General features: G+C 41.2%; 1 protein-coding gene across 2 annotated transcripts in view; it reads left to right on the top strand.

Annotated features, from left to right (window-relative positions):
- Nucleotides 1–12,831, top strand: part of LOC133283089 (E3 ubiquitin-protein ligase KCMF1-like) — a 99,903-nt gene that overhangs the window by 13,716 nt on the left and 73,356 nt on the right. For both annotated transcript variants that reach the window (XM_061479574.1, XM_061479573.1), the window contains exon 2: nucleotides 3,682–3,849. In XM_061479574.1, the coding sequence (XP_061335558.1) occupies nucleotides 3,682–3,849 (168 nt within the window). The remainder of the gene's footprint in view (nucleotides 1–3,681; nucleotides 3,850–12,831) is intronic.

Here is a 12,831-nt window from a genome sequence, read left to right as displayed (position 1 = left end):
TTCTGGGTAACTCCCCCCTGTTTATATACTGGGCATGATGTGCTGTGGTATGGAATACCCCTTTGGTTAGTTTGGGTCATGTGTTCTGTCTCTGCTTCCTCCCCTTCCCTTCCTCCCTGTCAGAGCATGAGACTGATAAAGTCCTTGGTCAGAGTAAACATATACTTAGGAACAACTGAAAACATTGGTGTTATAAGCGTTGTTCCCAGGCTGAAAGTAAAAAACACAGCACTGCACCAGCTACTAAGAAGGAGAAAAATGACTGCTACTGCTGAACCCAGGACGGCTGTGTACCCTGTGTGAGCTAATTTTGGGATTTCCAATGTTATTTTTACGTACTCCTATTATCAGCTTGATAGTGTGCTGTATTTGTTGAATTTAAATGGAAAATTCTTTTACTGTTTAGAGAGAAAATAAGTTATTTCTGCTTATGAAAGGGAACAATTTTTTTTTTTGTTTAGATGTTCATGTTATCTTGTTAGATTTCACATTTGATGTTCTGTTTGTACTTTTGATAATTAATCCCAGTGCATGTTGGTATTTTAACCCTAATATTATTCAGTACTGTTCTCCTTTCTTTGACATTATATCAGATGTTCATCTTAATCTGATACTTATCTCCTCTATTCTGTTTACTTTTAGAAGGGGTTAACCACATATTATAGCATAAGAATAAATTATATTTGATTGGAAAAACATGAATAAATATGCAACTGTATTTATTTAATATGTTAGTATTAAGCATGTTGCATATAAAATGCTTGTGTGATAACTTATTCTCTGAAACTTTCAGCCACGGTAGAGGTGAAAAATGTGATTAAGTTTGACATACCAGAATAGTGAGTCCAATGTGTTAAGGGAAAACAAACTTGTATACGTGCTTCCCACTTACTCCATTTAGCATCAGTTGCGTGATGTGTAGAGGAGACCGTGCCTTTGAACATCCAGCCCTGCATGCGCATCTGGGGTGCCAGGAGGAGCTGTGATTCAGTGCCAGTCGCTTTTGAAGCGGCTCGAATCCATTCATAGGCTGCCAGTATCTCTTTTTCAATTGGAGTATAGCCGGCCTTGGATTCTCTGTATTCCTGACTTCAAAAGCCGAGGGATCGACCTTGAGCCTCCCTTGGAGTTTTCTGCCAGAGGCTCTAGGTAGGACCATTCTCCCCGGCTGCGGTGTAGAGCACATTTTTCAGATTTTGCCCTGTCCAGCGTGGTCCAAGGGCTACTGCATGAACTTTCATTTAATTTGTTCAAAATCTTGTTGTTGCTCATGGCCCCATTTGAAATCGTTCTTCTTCCAGGTCACATGATAGAGAGGGCTTACAGTCAGACTGTAATTTGGGATGTGCATTCTCCAAAATACCTAAGAAAGCTTGTATTTCTTTCTTATTAGTTGGTGGAGACTTTGCTGTTGTTTTGTGGATCACGTATGTGGGGATGTGACAACATCCATCTTATTCCCAAAAATTGAATCTCCTGTGCAGGTCTGTTGACCTTACTTTGTTTTATGGCAAAACCAGTTCCCACCAGATTGCTCCTGATGGACAAAGGTGATGACAGTACCGAGTGTGCATACTAGATTAGTTTCATGACCAGTGATTCTATCATATCATAACCCAGCACTAGAAAGTACAATGAAACAACCTTAGCCCAAGCCCAGTGAATAAACATCAGCACAGGGAGCACATATGACAAGAACAGCATTACATAGCATACCATTTAGCACATGCACATGAATTCTGAGAACGAATGAGGGAACATTATGACCAGCTATTATTACGATACAGTGAATGCTTACAACAATTTTTTTTTTTAACATACCCTGGTCAGATCTGTTGTTATCCCAACCCTTCGTGCCTCACCTTGGGCACCAAAAAGGACTGTTGTCACTTAAATCCAGCTGGTAAGTAAGTACCACACAGACATTCATTCACTCACTCCCATTCCCCCCCTTGCTGGGTGAGATGGGGAGGAGAATGGTAAAACCCATGGGTTGGGATAGGAACAATTTAATAATTGAAATTAAATAAGATATAACAATAATAGAAATAATGACAACAGTGATAATAATAGGAAAAAGAAACAAGAAGAAATTGTAATTCAAAATAAAAAACCACAAGTGATGCGTAATAAAATTGCTCACCACCTGCTGACCGTTCTTCAGCCCATCCCTGAGCAGCAAGATGGTCCCTACTGTGTAACTCCCCTCAGTTTGTATACTGGGCATGACATGCTGTGGAATGCATGACATGCAAAGGAATACCCCTTTGGCTAGTTTGGGTCAGGTGTCCTGTCTCAGGTCCTTCCTGGCTTCTTGTGCCCCTCCTCACTGTCAAATCATAAGAGACTGAAAAGTCCTTGATCAGTGTAAGTGCTACTTAACAACAACTAAAACATTGGTGTGTTATCAGCATTCTCAACACTAAAGCTGAAAATACAGCACTGCACCAGCCTCCTAGGAAGAAAAATAACTTGATCCCAGCGAACCCAGGGCAGAGGCAAACTTCTAAATTTTTAATTAACACAATGTATAGGTTAAAAAAAAAAAGAGAGATGAACTTTCGAGGCTTTTTTTTTTTCCTTGATGCTTTCCTCACCTGTTACATTAAAAGTATATGAAAGTAGCGTGTTATGCCACCTGCTGTCATGTTGTCAAACTGAAAATATGGTAATTTGGAGTTATATGAAGAAATACTAGCTTGGAGAGATGTTGAGAGAATACTCTCTACATAATTTTATTCTCTGGACCTGGTGCTACAAATAGTAGTGGTGCCTTGTGTTAAACCAGATTTTTATCTGATCATAGAATTTATAGTTAGGAAATGATCATTGGGATAGTTGTAGTTTTGAGACCTTTTTGGTCTTTTTCCACGAATCCTCTTGGAGTCAGTGTCAGCGCTTTCTTCTAATAACAATATTTCTATAACTTTTTCTGTATTTGTACTGAAGTATTGAAAAGCTTATTTAAATTGATCTTCAAAGAGGACTTTGATCAAAATATTATATATGTTGTATGTACTAGTTATTTTCATGAAGGCCCTTAATTTACTACTGCAAGTTTTCATGGGCTTTTACAGATGAAATGATAATGCTTCCTTTGCCCTCATCTAAATTAACAGCAGAGAGCTGAAATGACAGAGAAAACTGCAAAAAACTTTATAAGATAATGTTCCCAGATATGTATACATTATGAAAAATGGTTGTGGTATTCTTCAGCATTGAACTAAGAGAAAATATAAAAATAAACACAAAAGCCAGGAAGGGATGGTGTTGTGGTGGTGTGTGTTTTTGTGTGGCTTGTGGGATGGTTTGCTGTAGGGTTTTTCTTTGTTTGCTTGTTTTCACAAAACTTCAGTATGAACCACTGTACTATTTAACCCTGAGAGAGTTTTGAACCAAGCTGCTGAACAGGGGGAAAAAAGTGATTCAAAGAATTTATAGTCTAACTAATTATTGTTTTGAATGCTTGAATGGTTTTTATTTTGAGTTTGACTTTGACTTTTACTTTAGATGATTATTGCATTTTAAAAGGTATGAAATGCGTTAAAGTGAGTTGTCTTGTGCATCAGCTGCTTAAGAGCTCGGCTCAATTCCTTTTGTTATTGGGGGGTGATAGCAACAAATCTGTATCATTAAAATAATGTGAAATTGTTGTTTTCAAGCGGTTTTCTTTGTTCATAGGTGTCAGCTGTGATGCATGCTTAAAAGGAAATTTTCGAGGTCGCAGATACAAGTGTTTAATTTGCTACGATTATGATTTATGTGCAACTTGTTATGAAAGTGGTGCAACAACAACGAGGCATACAACTGACCATCCAATGCAGTGCATACTAACAAGAGTAGATTTTGGTAAGTAATAATTTAATTCATATTAGGGCTGTTTGCAATAGTTAAAAACTTGTATTTTTGTTTCACTATTAAGGAATTTTTTCCTCAAATAGCATGCTAAAAATTATAGCGAGTTCCTATATCTGTGGTAAAAAGCTTGTTTTCACTGGTTCTAGCACATGAAATCTGCTTTACTCTTTTGGGTTAAGTGTTTTGGCAGACAGCAAATTATCAGACTATTAGATATGTATCTGATAAAAAGGACTACTGCTAAAATAACTTCCAATTCAAAAGGTGCAACAAAACTACATGCACACCCCCACCCCCAATATGTTTTATCAGAAGGTACCATGGTGAAGAAGAGAAATAGTGGTGAAAGTTTAGGGAAAATGTTTTCTAGTTACATCAGATGTTAATGCAGCAGCGGTGCTAGGCTGTACTGAATGTAGAAGACTAGTAGCAAGGGCTATGAAGTAGTCCCTCTTGGTTGCTGTTTTATCTTCCCTGAGATAATTCTATCACTGTCGTGGTTTAAACCCAGTCAGGTAACTTGTTCACTCACTCCCAGTGAGTGGTGCCCAGCTGACAACAATCGAGGTCTGTCCCCCCCCCCCCCCCCACCGGGGCTCTCCCCTTCCCCGCTCCCGGAGGAACGGGGAGGAGGATCGAAAGAGTGCAACTCCTACGGGTTGAGACAAGAACAGTCCAGCAACCAATGTACAACACAAATCACCACCGCTACTATCAACTACAACAATGATAAGGGAAAATAACAAGGGAAGAGAATACGATACCACTGGCCAAGAAAACGAGTCCCACCCGGAAGCCCCTGTCCTTCCGGGTAACTCCCAGTTACAGCCCACCCCGGGCATGACGTGCTATGGTATGGAATACCTCCCTGGCTAGCCCAGGTCAGGCGCCCCATCTCTGCTTCCTCACAGCTTCCCCTCCTCCCTGGCAGAGCATGAGCCTCACAAAGTCCTTGGTCAGGGTAAACATCACTTAGCAACAACTGAAAACATCGGCTTCACCAACACTGTTCCCAGGATGGAAGTCAAAACACAGCACTGCACCAGGTACCACGAAGGAAAAACATGACTGCTACTGCTGAACCCAGGACAATCACATAGAATAGTTAGGGTTGGAAAGGACCTTAAGATCATCTAGTTCCAACCCCCCTGCCATGGCCAGGGACACCTCACCCTAGACCATGTCACCTAAGACTCCATCCAACCTGGCCTTGAACACTGCCAGGGATGAAGCAGCCACAACCTACCAGGGCAACCTGTTCTGGTGCCTCACCACCTTCACAAGGAAGAACTTCTGTTGACGTGGGAGTCACAGACAACGCAGAGACAATCAATGTGATCAAGCGATTGCCAAATTTATTACAAAGCCTTAACTCCTTATATACTATTTCTTACATGCACTTACAGTGATTTGGCATATTATGATTGGATACATGTCTTGAAGACCCTTAGTGACTAACATATAATTGGTTAAGCACAGGTGTGAGAACTTGACCTCGAAAGCTTGCCAACAGTCCCACAGTTCTCATTAACTCAGTGAATTCCAGCTTCTTCTTATCTTGCTTGCTTAAGCTTCTTTGGGCCTCTCATGGCCTTGCTGTATCTTTCAGGATTATTCAGAGTTTATGTACCAGTTATGCATTCTCCTGTGAGAACACTGTCTCCACAAACTTATACCTTATATCTAACATAAACTTCTCCTGCTTAAATTTGAACCCTTTTCCCCATGTCCTATTACTACAGTCCCTAATGAAGAGTCACTCTCCAGCATCCTTGCAGGCCCCCTTCAGACACTGGAAGGCTGCTATGAGGTCTCCATGCAGCTTCTCTTCCACAGTCTTGAACAGCCACAACTTTCTCAGTCTTAGTGTTGTCGGCAAACTTGCTGAGGGTGCATCAATCCCACTGTCCATGTCGCCAGCAAAGATGTTGAACAAGACCAGTCCCAACGCTGATCCCCGAGAGACACCACTCATTACTGGTCTCCAACTGGATATTGGGCCATTGACCACAACTCTTTGCATGTAGCCATCCAGCCAGTTCTTTATCCACCAAGTGGTCCATCCATCAAATTGATGTCTCTCCAATTTATATACAAGGATGTCATGTGGGACAGTGTCAAATGCTTTGCACAAGTCCAGGTAGATGACATCAACTGCTCTGCCCGTCTATCAGTTCCGTAGCCCCATCATAGAAGGCCACCAAATTGGTCAGGTAGGATTTCTCCTTAGTGAAGCTATGTTGGCTGTCACCAACCACCTTGTTTTTCATGTGACTTAGCATGCTTTCTAGGAGAATCTGCTTCAAGATTTTGCCAGGCACAGAGGTGAGACTTAACTGGTCTGTAGTTTCCTGGGTCTTACACTTTCTCTTTCTTGAAAATGGGGGTTATATTACCCTTTTTCCAGTCGTCGGGAACTTCACCTGACTGCCATGATTTTTTAAATATGATGGACATCATATTTATAATTCCAGTTTTGTAATTCAGGAGTTACTTCCATAACAAATCTTTGCATTAAGATGTTGGCATTTGTCGTGGTTTAAACCCAGCCAGCCAGCTTGTTCACTCACTTCCCCCCCTTCTTGCCCTCCCCCTACTCCCGGAGGGATGGAGAGGAGAATCGAAAAGAATGCAACTCCCACAGGTTGAGATAAGAACAGTTTAGTAACTAAGGTATAAGACAAATCACAACTGCTACCACCAGTAATAATAACGGTAAAGGAGATAACAAGGGAAGAGAATACAACACCTCAGCACCAGCTGACTGATAACTTCCCCCCCACCCCCCCAGCCCGACCAAGCACCCACCGATACCTCCTCCAGCCCTGCAGTCCTAGCCCTTCCGGGTAACTCTCACTTACCTTCTGGGCATGACATGCTGTGGTATGGAATACCTCTTTGGTCAGTTTGGGTCAGGTGTCCTGTCTCTGCTTCCTCCCAGCTTCCCCTCCTCCCTGGCAGAGCATGAGGCTCACAAAGTCCTTGGCCAAACCAAAACATCATTGTTATCAGCTCTGTTCCCAGGCCGAAAGTCAAAACACAGCACTGCACCAGCTACCACGAAGGAGAAAAATGACTGCTACTGCTGAACCCAGGACAGCATTGGATGCTTATTTCTTTTTATACCTGTTCTATGTGTATAAGTCTAATGTTTTAGTAAAAAACGTTTGTAGTGATTCAGACTATATTGTTTTGAAACTTTTCAGCTCTTTTAATATTTTTTTTTTAGTTTTTTAACCTTTTTGATTAAAAAACCATTGAATATGCACATTATGCTTCTTCCTATATGCATTTAAAGTTTAGAACAGCTGAATATAACTATACAGCTTCTTTTTCAGAACTTTCTTTGAGCAGAGAAGTATCTGTCTCATTCATGTGTAATTCTCAAGTACCTGGTTGCTCTAAGATTGTCTTTTAATAACTTTTAAAGCTGTGCTCTGAGAATCCAGAGTTTGGAAAGAATTTTAAATATATAAATATATTTTTGAAAGTCATATCACTTAAGTTTCTAGATATTTCTTCTTGAGCTTTGCTTTTTTGCTTAATTCATGAGTTAAAAATATTTATGTAACAGTATATATTAATTCAGTGTTCTGGTCACTGAGATATATGATTCAAACTTAATTGTCCCCTGATGACAGTTATACATATACACTATATATACATTATACACTATTTATACATTATATATACATCTAGGGTTAAAAAGGAGCATCTTCATAAATATGTGTACATGATTCATAGGGAAAAGAGGACTGATGTATGCTTACTATAGAGCCATAAGTTAACATTCAGTGCTAAAAGTTTGAATGTAATACAATGGGAAAATTTATTGCAAGTCATTTAACTTTTAAAAAGACCTTCCAATCAATTTTGTGAATGTTCTGAGCATCTAGAAAACATTGAGATTTCCAAGAAACAAAATATTTTTATTTGGAAGCCTCTAAGTAAACACAACTTTGGATTAGGGAGTGTTACTCATGTAATTTTAAAAAACCCACAAGGGATACACATAGACAAGTAGAGGCTTATCTGAACAGGGAGCGTTCCCCAAGCAACTGGCCCTGGAGGGGTGAAAGAAGGTTACATTATGGAGCAGTAAGAGAAACCCTTCCTTACCCTCTAAGTTACTCTCTTGGCTACTTTAGGTACAAGGCCCTGGCTTTGGTAGATGAAGCACATAATGAGAAAGAGGAGGAACATGTGCAAGCAGTCTTGCCACAGTAAATGAGACCAACCTCACAACAAAACCTGCAGTGAAACCAGTGCCGAGAAGAAACAGTGACAAGTTATGGTCATTGGTGATTCCCTCCTGTGCAGAATGGAAGCACCTGTTTACAGACCAGACCCTCTTTTCAGGGAAGTTTGTTGCCTGGGGCCCAAATTAGAAACATCACCACAAGACTGAAGGTTGAACTAGGCTCTTCAAACTGCTATCCCTGCTCCTTCATGTGGGTACAAATGATGTTGCAACAAAAAGTTTGAGGTCAATCAAAAGAGACTTCAGAGCCCTGGGAAGAATGTTAAAACATTCAACTTGCCAGGCATTAACTGGGAATACCATACTGCTGTGATGAGCAGGTCTTGGAAATTCTTGAAGTTTGTAGGAGATAATTTCTTGTCACAGGTACTCAGTAACCAACTAGGAAAGATGCCATTGTAGACTTGTTATTTATGAATAGAGAAGAACTTGTGGGGGATGTGATAACAGGTGGCTGTCTTGGACACAGTGATCACACAATGGTTGAGTTTAATGTTTTTGGTGTAATGAGAAAAAAGGACAGCAGAGTTGCTACCCTGGACTTCAGAAGAGTAAACTAAGCTACTCAGGGAGCTACTTAGCAGCGTCCCCTGGGAATCTGCTTTTCAGGGCTTAGGAGTCCATGAATGCTGGAAGCATTCCACCTTTTAGAAGCACAGAAGCAGGCAATTCCAGTGTGTTACAAGTCAAGCAAGCAGGGTAGGAGACCACCTTGGCTGAACAGGGAACTCCTTGTGGAGCTTGAGGAAAAAGAAATTAAATGATCTCTGGAAGCAAGGTTAGGCTTTGCAGGAAGATTACAGAGCCATGGTTCATATATGCAGGGAGAAGACACAAAAGACCAAATCTCAACTAGAGTTGAAAGTAGCCAGTGTTGGGTCAGACAACAAGAAAGGCTTTTTTTTCAGTATGTTAATAGCAAAAAGAGGTCTAAAGAAAACATAAGACCAGTGCTTGTTGAAGATGGTCACCTGACAAGTAGGGATGGAAAAAAAAAGCAGAAGCATTCAGTGCTTTCTTTGCCTCATTCTTTTAATAATACTGATAGATCTTGGGCTGCTCAGTCCCCTGAGTTGGAGGACTGAAGAAAACACCAGGTGTCGATGCCCTGCTCTTGGGAACTGTAAAGAGAACAATGAAGGATAAATATCCCTTAGCAAAACAAAGCAGGCAGTTTGCAAGATAAAGCAGGATGTGCATCTCAAAGACAGACCAAACAGTGTGAATATTTGTAACCCTTAGTAGTTTTTCTAAATCGGGATGATAAGGGAGTAAAAGAGTGGGAAGTTACTGCTTAGCACTTAGTAGGCTATAAAAGGCATGCGAGACACGAAATAAAGGTCTTCATATTTTACCAGAACTGGAGTCCCTCCTTGATACACCACACTTGAGCACCTTCTCGATGACCACTGGCTGAACTTACTTCTTAAGCTTCTCGAGCTTTGGGGCCCTTCCCACTTGTCCTGCCTGCACAAACTGAACTGCACCACCACACTCCAAGTTGCTCACCCTCCCAGGGGGAGTGTTTTATCTGTTCATGGGGTGGTGGTTGCCCCTACTGGCATCATCTGCCCACATCACCAGAGCTGCTGGGTCCTGGGCAAGTCCTGGTATGGACAGGTTAGGCCGCCTCTGACCTGGGATTCAGAGAAAACTCCAGGAAGAAACTCGCCAACAGAGTTTCAAGTTGACAAGCAGGCATTCTTTATTGCGGTGCCGGGAGACACGGGGGATAGCTCCTCCTAACGTGTGTCCCCGTATTGCTATATAGGCCATCCTTATATGGTCACTGGGCATATTCCATCATTTTCCAACAAGTTTCCTGCATGCATACAAAAATGTGATGGTGGTCTTTAAGGGTCATTTACTTTTGCCAACGATCTTCATAACCATCTTAATTAACCTTACAGACATAGCAATCATCCTGTCCTTGTACTTATCAGTTAATTTATCTGTGCCCACCCTGGACATCTGCTAGTCCCAGATACTCCCCATCCCCAGGTCCTGTTTTTCTATTCTGATTTTCTTACACCTTTTGTACTAAGGTCCTAAGGACCTGAAACTATGTCAACTACCTTCAAGCAGGGCAGTTATTTTCCATTACAAAGCCATCAAACTTAACATTACTTAGAACTGATTACATTTTGTGCTTTTGTTCCTCCTTGTCTCACCTGCCAGGTGCATCAGTGGCCCAGACCAATAGATTTACTGCATTGAGTACTTCCTTAGAGATAGCCACTGTTTCTCCCTCTTTGTTCACCTGTAACATAAATACTTGTGCCTTCAGGGATTTATCTTCTGGAGTATGTATCTGAATATCTCCTTTATCAAAACTTATTTGTGCATTCAGTTTGTTTAACCAGTCTTTCCCCAACAAGGGCATTGGACGCTCTGGGTTATATAGAAATGTGTGAGTAAAAACTCTTTTGCTAATTCCACAACTAAGAGCCTGAAAGAAAGGCCATACTTCTCTTTTCCTAGTTGCTCCTATTAAAGGAACTGTTTGCTTGCTTAGTTCAACTTTTTGTGCATTTAAAACTGAGAATGTATCTCCTGTATCCACTAAAAATTTAATTTATTCTCACCCCAACCAGAGGGTAACCAGGGATTTGGTTGGGTATTTCTCTAAATTTTCCCCTGGTCTGCATCAATCAGAGTTGTGATCTAAATGTAGATCAGTGACTCTGGGTTCCTCCTTCTGGGACTTCTTCCCCACTTGCCCTAGATTCGGTGGACATTCCCTCTCCCAATGACCCTTCTGGTTACGGTACAAACACTGATCCGCCTCCAGGGTTCCTCGAGGGGGTAGACGGCCCCTCCCTCTTACTCTTCCATTACCACTTCTGCTGTTCTTGGCAATGGCTGTAGCAAACAGCTGAGTTTTCCTAACATCCCTTGTAACTTGTTCTTTTTCCTGCCTCTTCTCTGCCTCCTCTTGATTATTATACAACTTTCATGCCACTTCAAGCAGCCTAGCTATGGATCTTGCCTCTGGGCCCTCTACCTGCTGCAGTTTTTCTCCTAATATCAGGATTTGACTGCTTGTCAAAACTTTCACAAAGCAAGTGAAAATGCAGCACTAGATTAGGTCCCACAAAACAAGTAATTTGCCTTTATTATTTTCAGTGAGCTATCGAATATATCTCCACCCTCCACCCCTCCGCTCACAATCAAGGGGTGGGGAAGTTAATAAGTGGTGGGGGCACCAGGGCCCTTCACATTTTGCAGAGGTTTTTCCTATTCTTTAGGGCCCATGGGGTTTATTTTGGGCCAGTCTAATACTAGCTTTTCCAATTTATCAGTGGGTAATCCATCCATTAAATCTTTAGGAATACCTTTTCACCATCCCTATGTCTACAACCCTTGCCTTTTATTAAGAATATTTCTACCTCCTGGGCAAGTAGGGGGTGTTGGGCATTTCCCATTAGTTGGGTTGTTAGCGTAAGAACTGACACATAACCACCGGGATGGTTATATGAGGTGCTTTATTGAGGCGCCGGGAACCAGGGGTACGTACCCAAATCTGGTTCCGATTCCCGTCACATCGCGTTCGCAATTTATACACTAAAATTTCGTAACTAATACATACTCAACACAGATTACATCATTTACTAATACATATGCATCAAAGATTGCTACATCAATCTATTACGACATCAGCCTCTTCTGCGCTTGCGCAGCCCCCTCTGGTGGTCGCCCTGATGAAGTAAGGAGTCTTCCTCAGATGAAGTAAGAAGTCTTCCTCAGGTTGTCCTCTTCACCTTTTCTCTACTTGGCTAGGTCCCAATCATCTTGTGGACGTTAGCATTCTCTTATCTTCACCAGGATGTTTCTGGTATGCCCTTTTTGGCTATCTTAAACTTAGGTTCTGCTTGGGTAGAGTTTTACAATACATACACCCATACTCCCCTCACCATATACAGTTATGTTAGCTCTTGCTACCAAGACTACCATTGTATCATTTAGTTACAGAGTAACTATGATACAAAACGGCAAAGTTACAATGTCTTCTAATATACAAAGCCTCACTATTGATTTATAAATTTCTCAAATATAATCATTTTACTATTTTATATGATTATTTTATTGTAAAAACTTCACCCTCTCTAACATTTCCCCCCTTTGAAAATACTTCATTTAACTTAAGCAAGTATTTTCATTCTCTTAGATAGCTGTCTCCTGATAGGTAGGTGGAGGTGTGGGGTACTTTGGATGTTCCCTAGTTACTGCTCCTATGATTCAATGAGTCCATGCACTGTTGTGAGTCATTTCCCTTTATAAGTGTTGGTCCCATCAGAATGGTTTCCGTGAACTTGCAGGTCAGAATGGCATCTTGTTTTAAGTTTCGTCAAACCATTTTCTGAGAAATTCCTAGGATAAGACTTTCTTTTAATGGTTCCTCATTCCAATTTTGGATGCATACTTGATCTCCTGGCTGAATGTCATGCACTGGATTTTCCAAGGACAATGGCCTGTTCCACACCAGGGTGCTTCTCAGTCTGGTTAGGGTTTTACCTAGAGATAGCACATAATTGTAAACATCCTGATTCCCTTTAATGTGGGTATCGAGATTAGGTTCTGGTGCCTCATATGGTTTTCCATAGAGGATTTCATAGGGGCTTACTGACATTCCACTTCTAGGTTTTATTCTGATTCGCAACAAGGCTATGGGCAGTGCCTGTGGCCACTTTATTTTGGCCTCTTGGCATATT

Source organism: Pezoporus flaviventris, unplaced genomic scaffold (assembly GCF_033815535.1).
Source record: "Pezoporus flaviventris isolate CSIRO_AGI_PZ_B2104156 unplaced genomic scaffold, CSIRO_AGI_Pfla_v1 ptg000153l, whole genome shotgun sequence".
In the NCBI taxonomy this organism is placed as follows: domain Eukaryota; kingdom Metazoa; phylum Chordata; class Aves; order Psittaciformes; family Psittacidae; genus Pezoporus; species Pezoporus flaviventris.
This window is presented reverse-complemented; position numbering and strand designations above follow the sequence as displayed.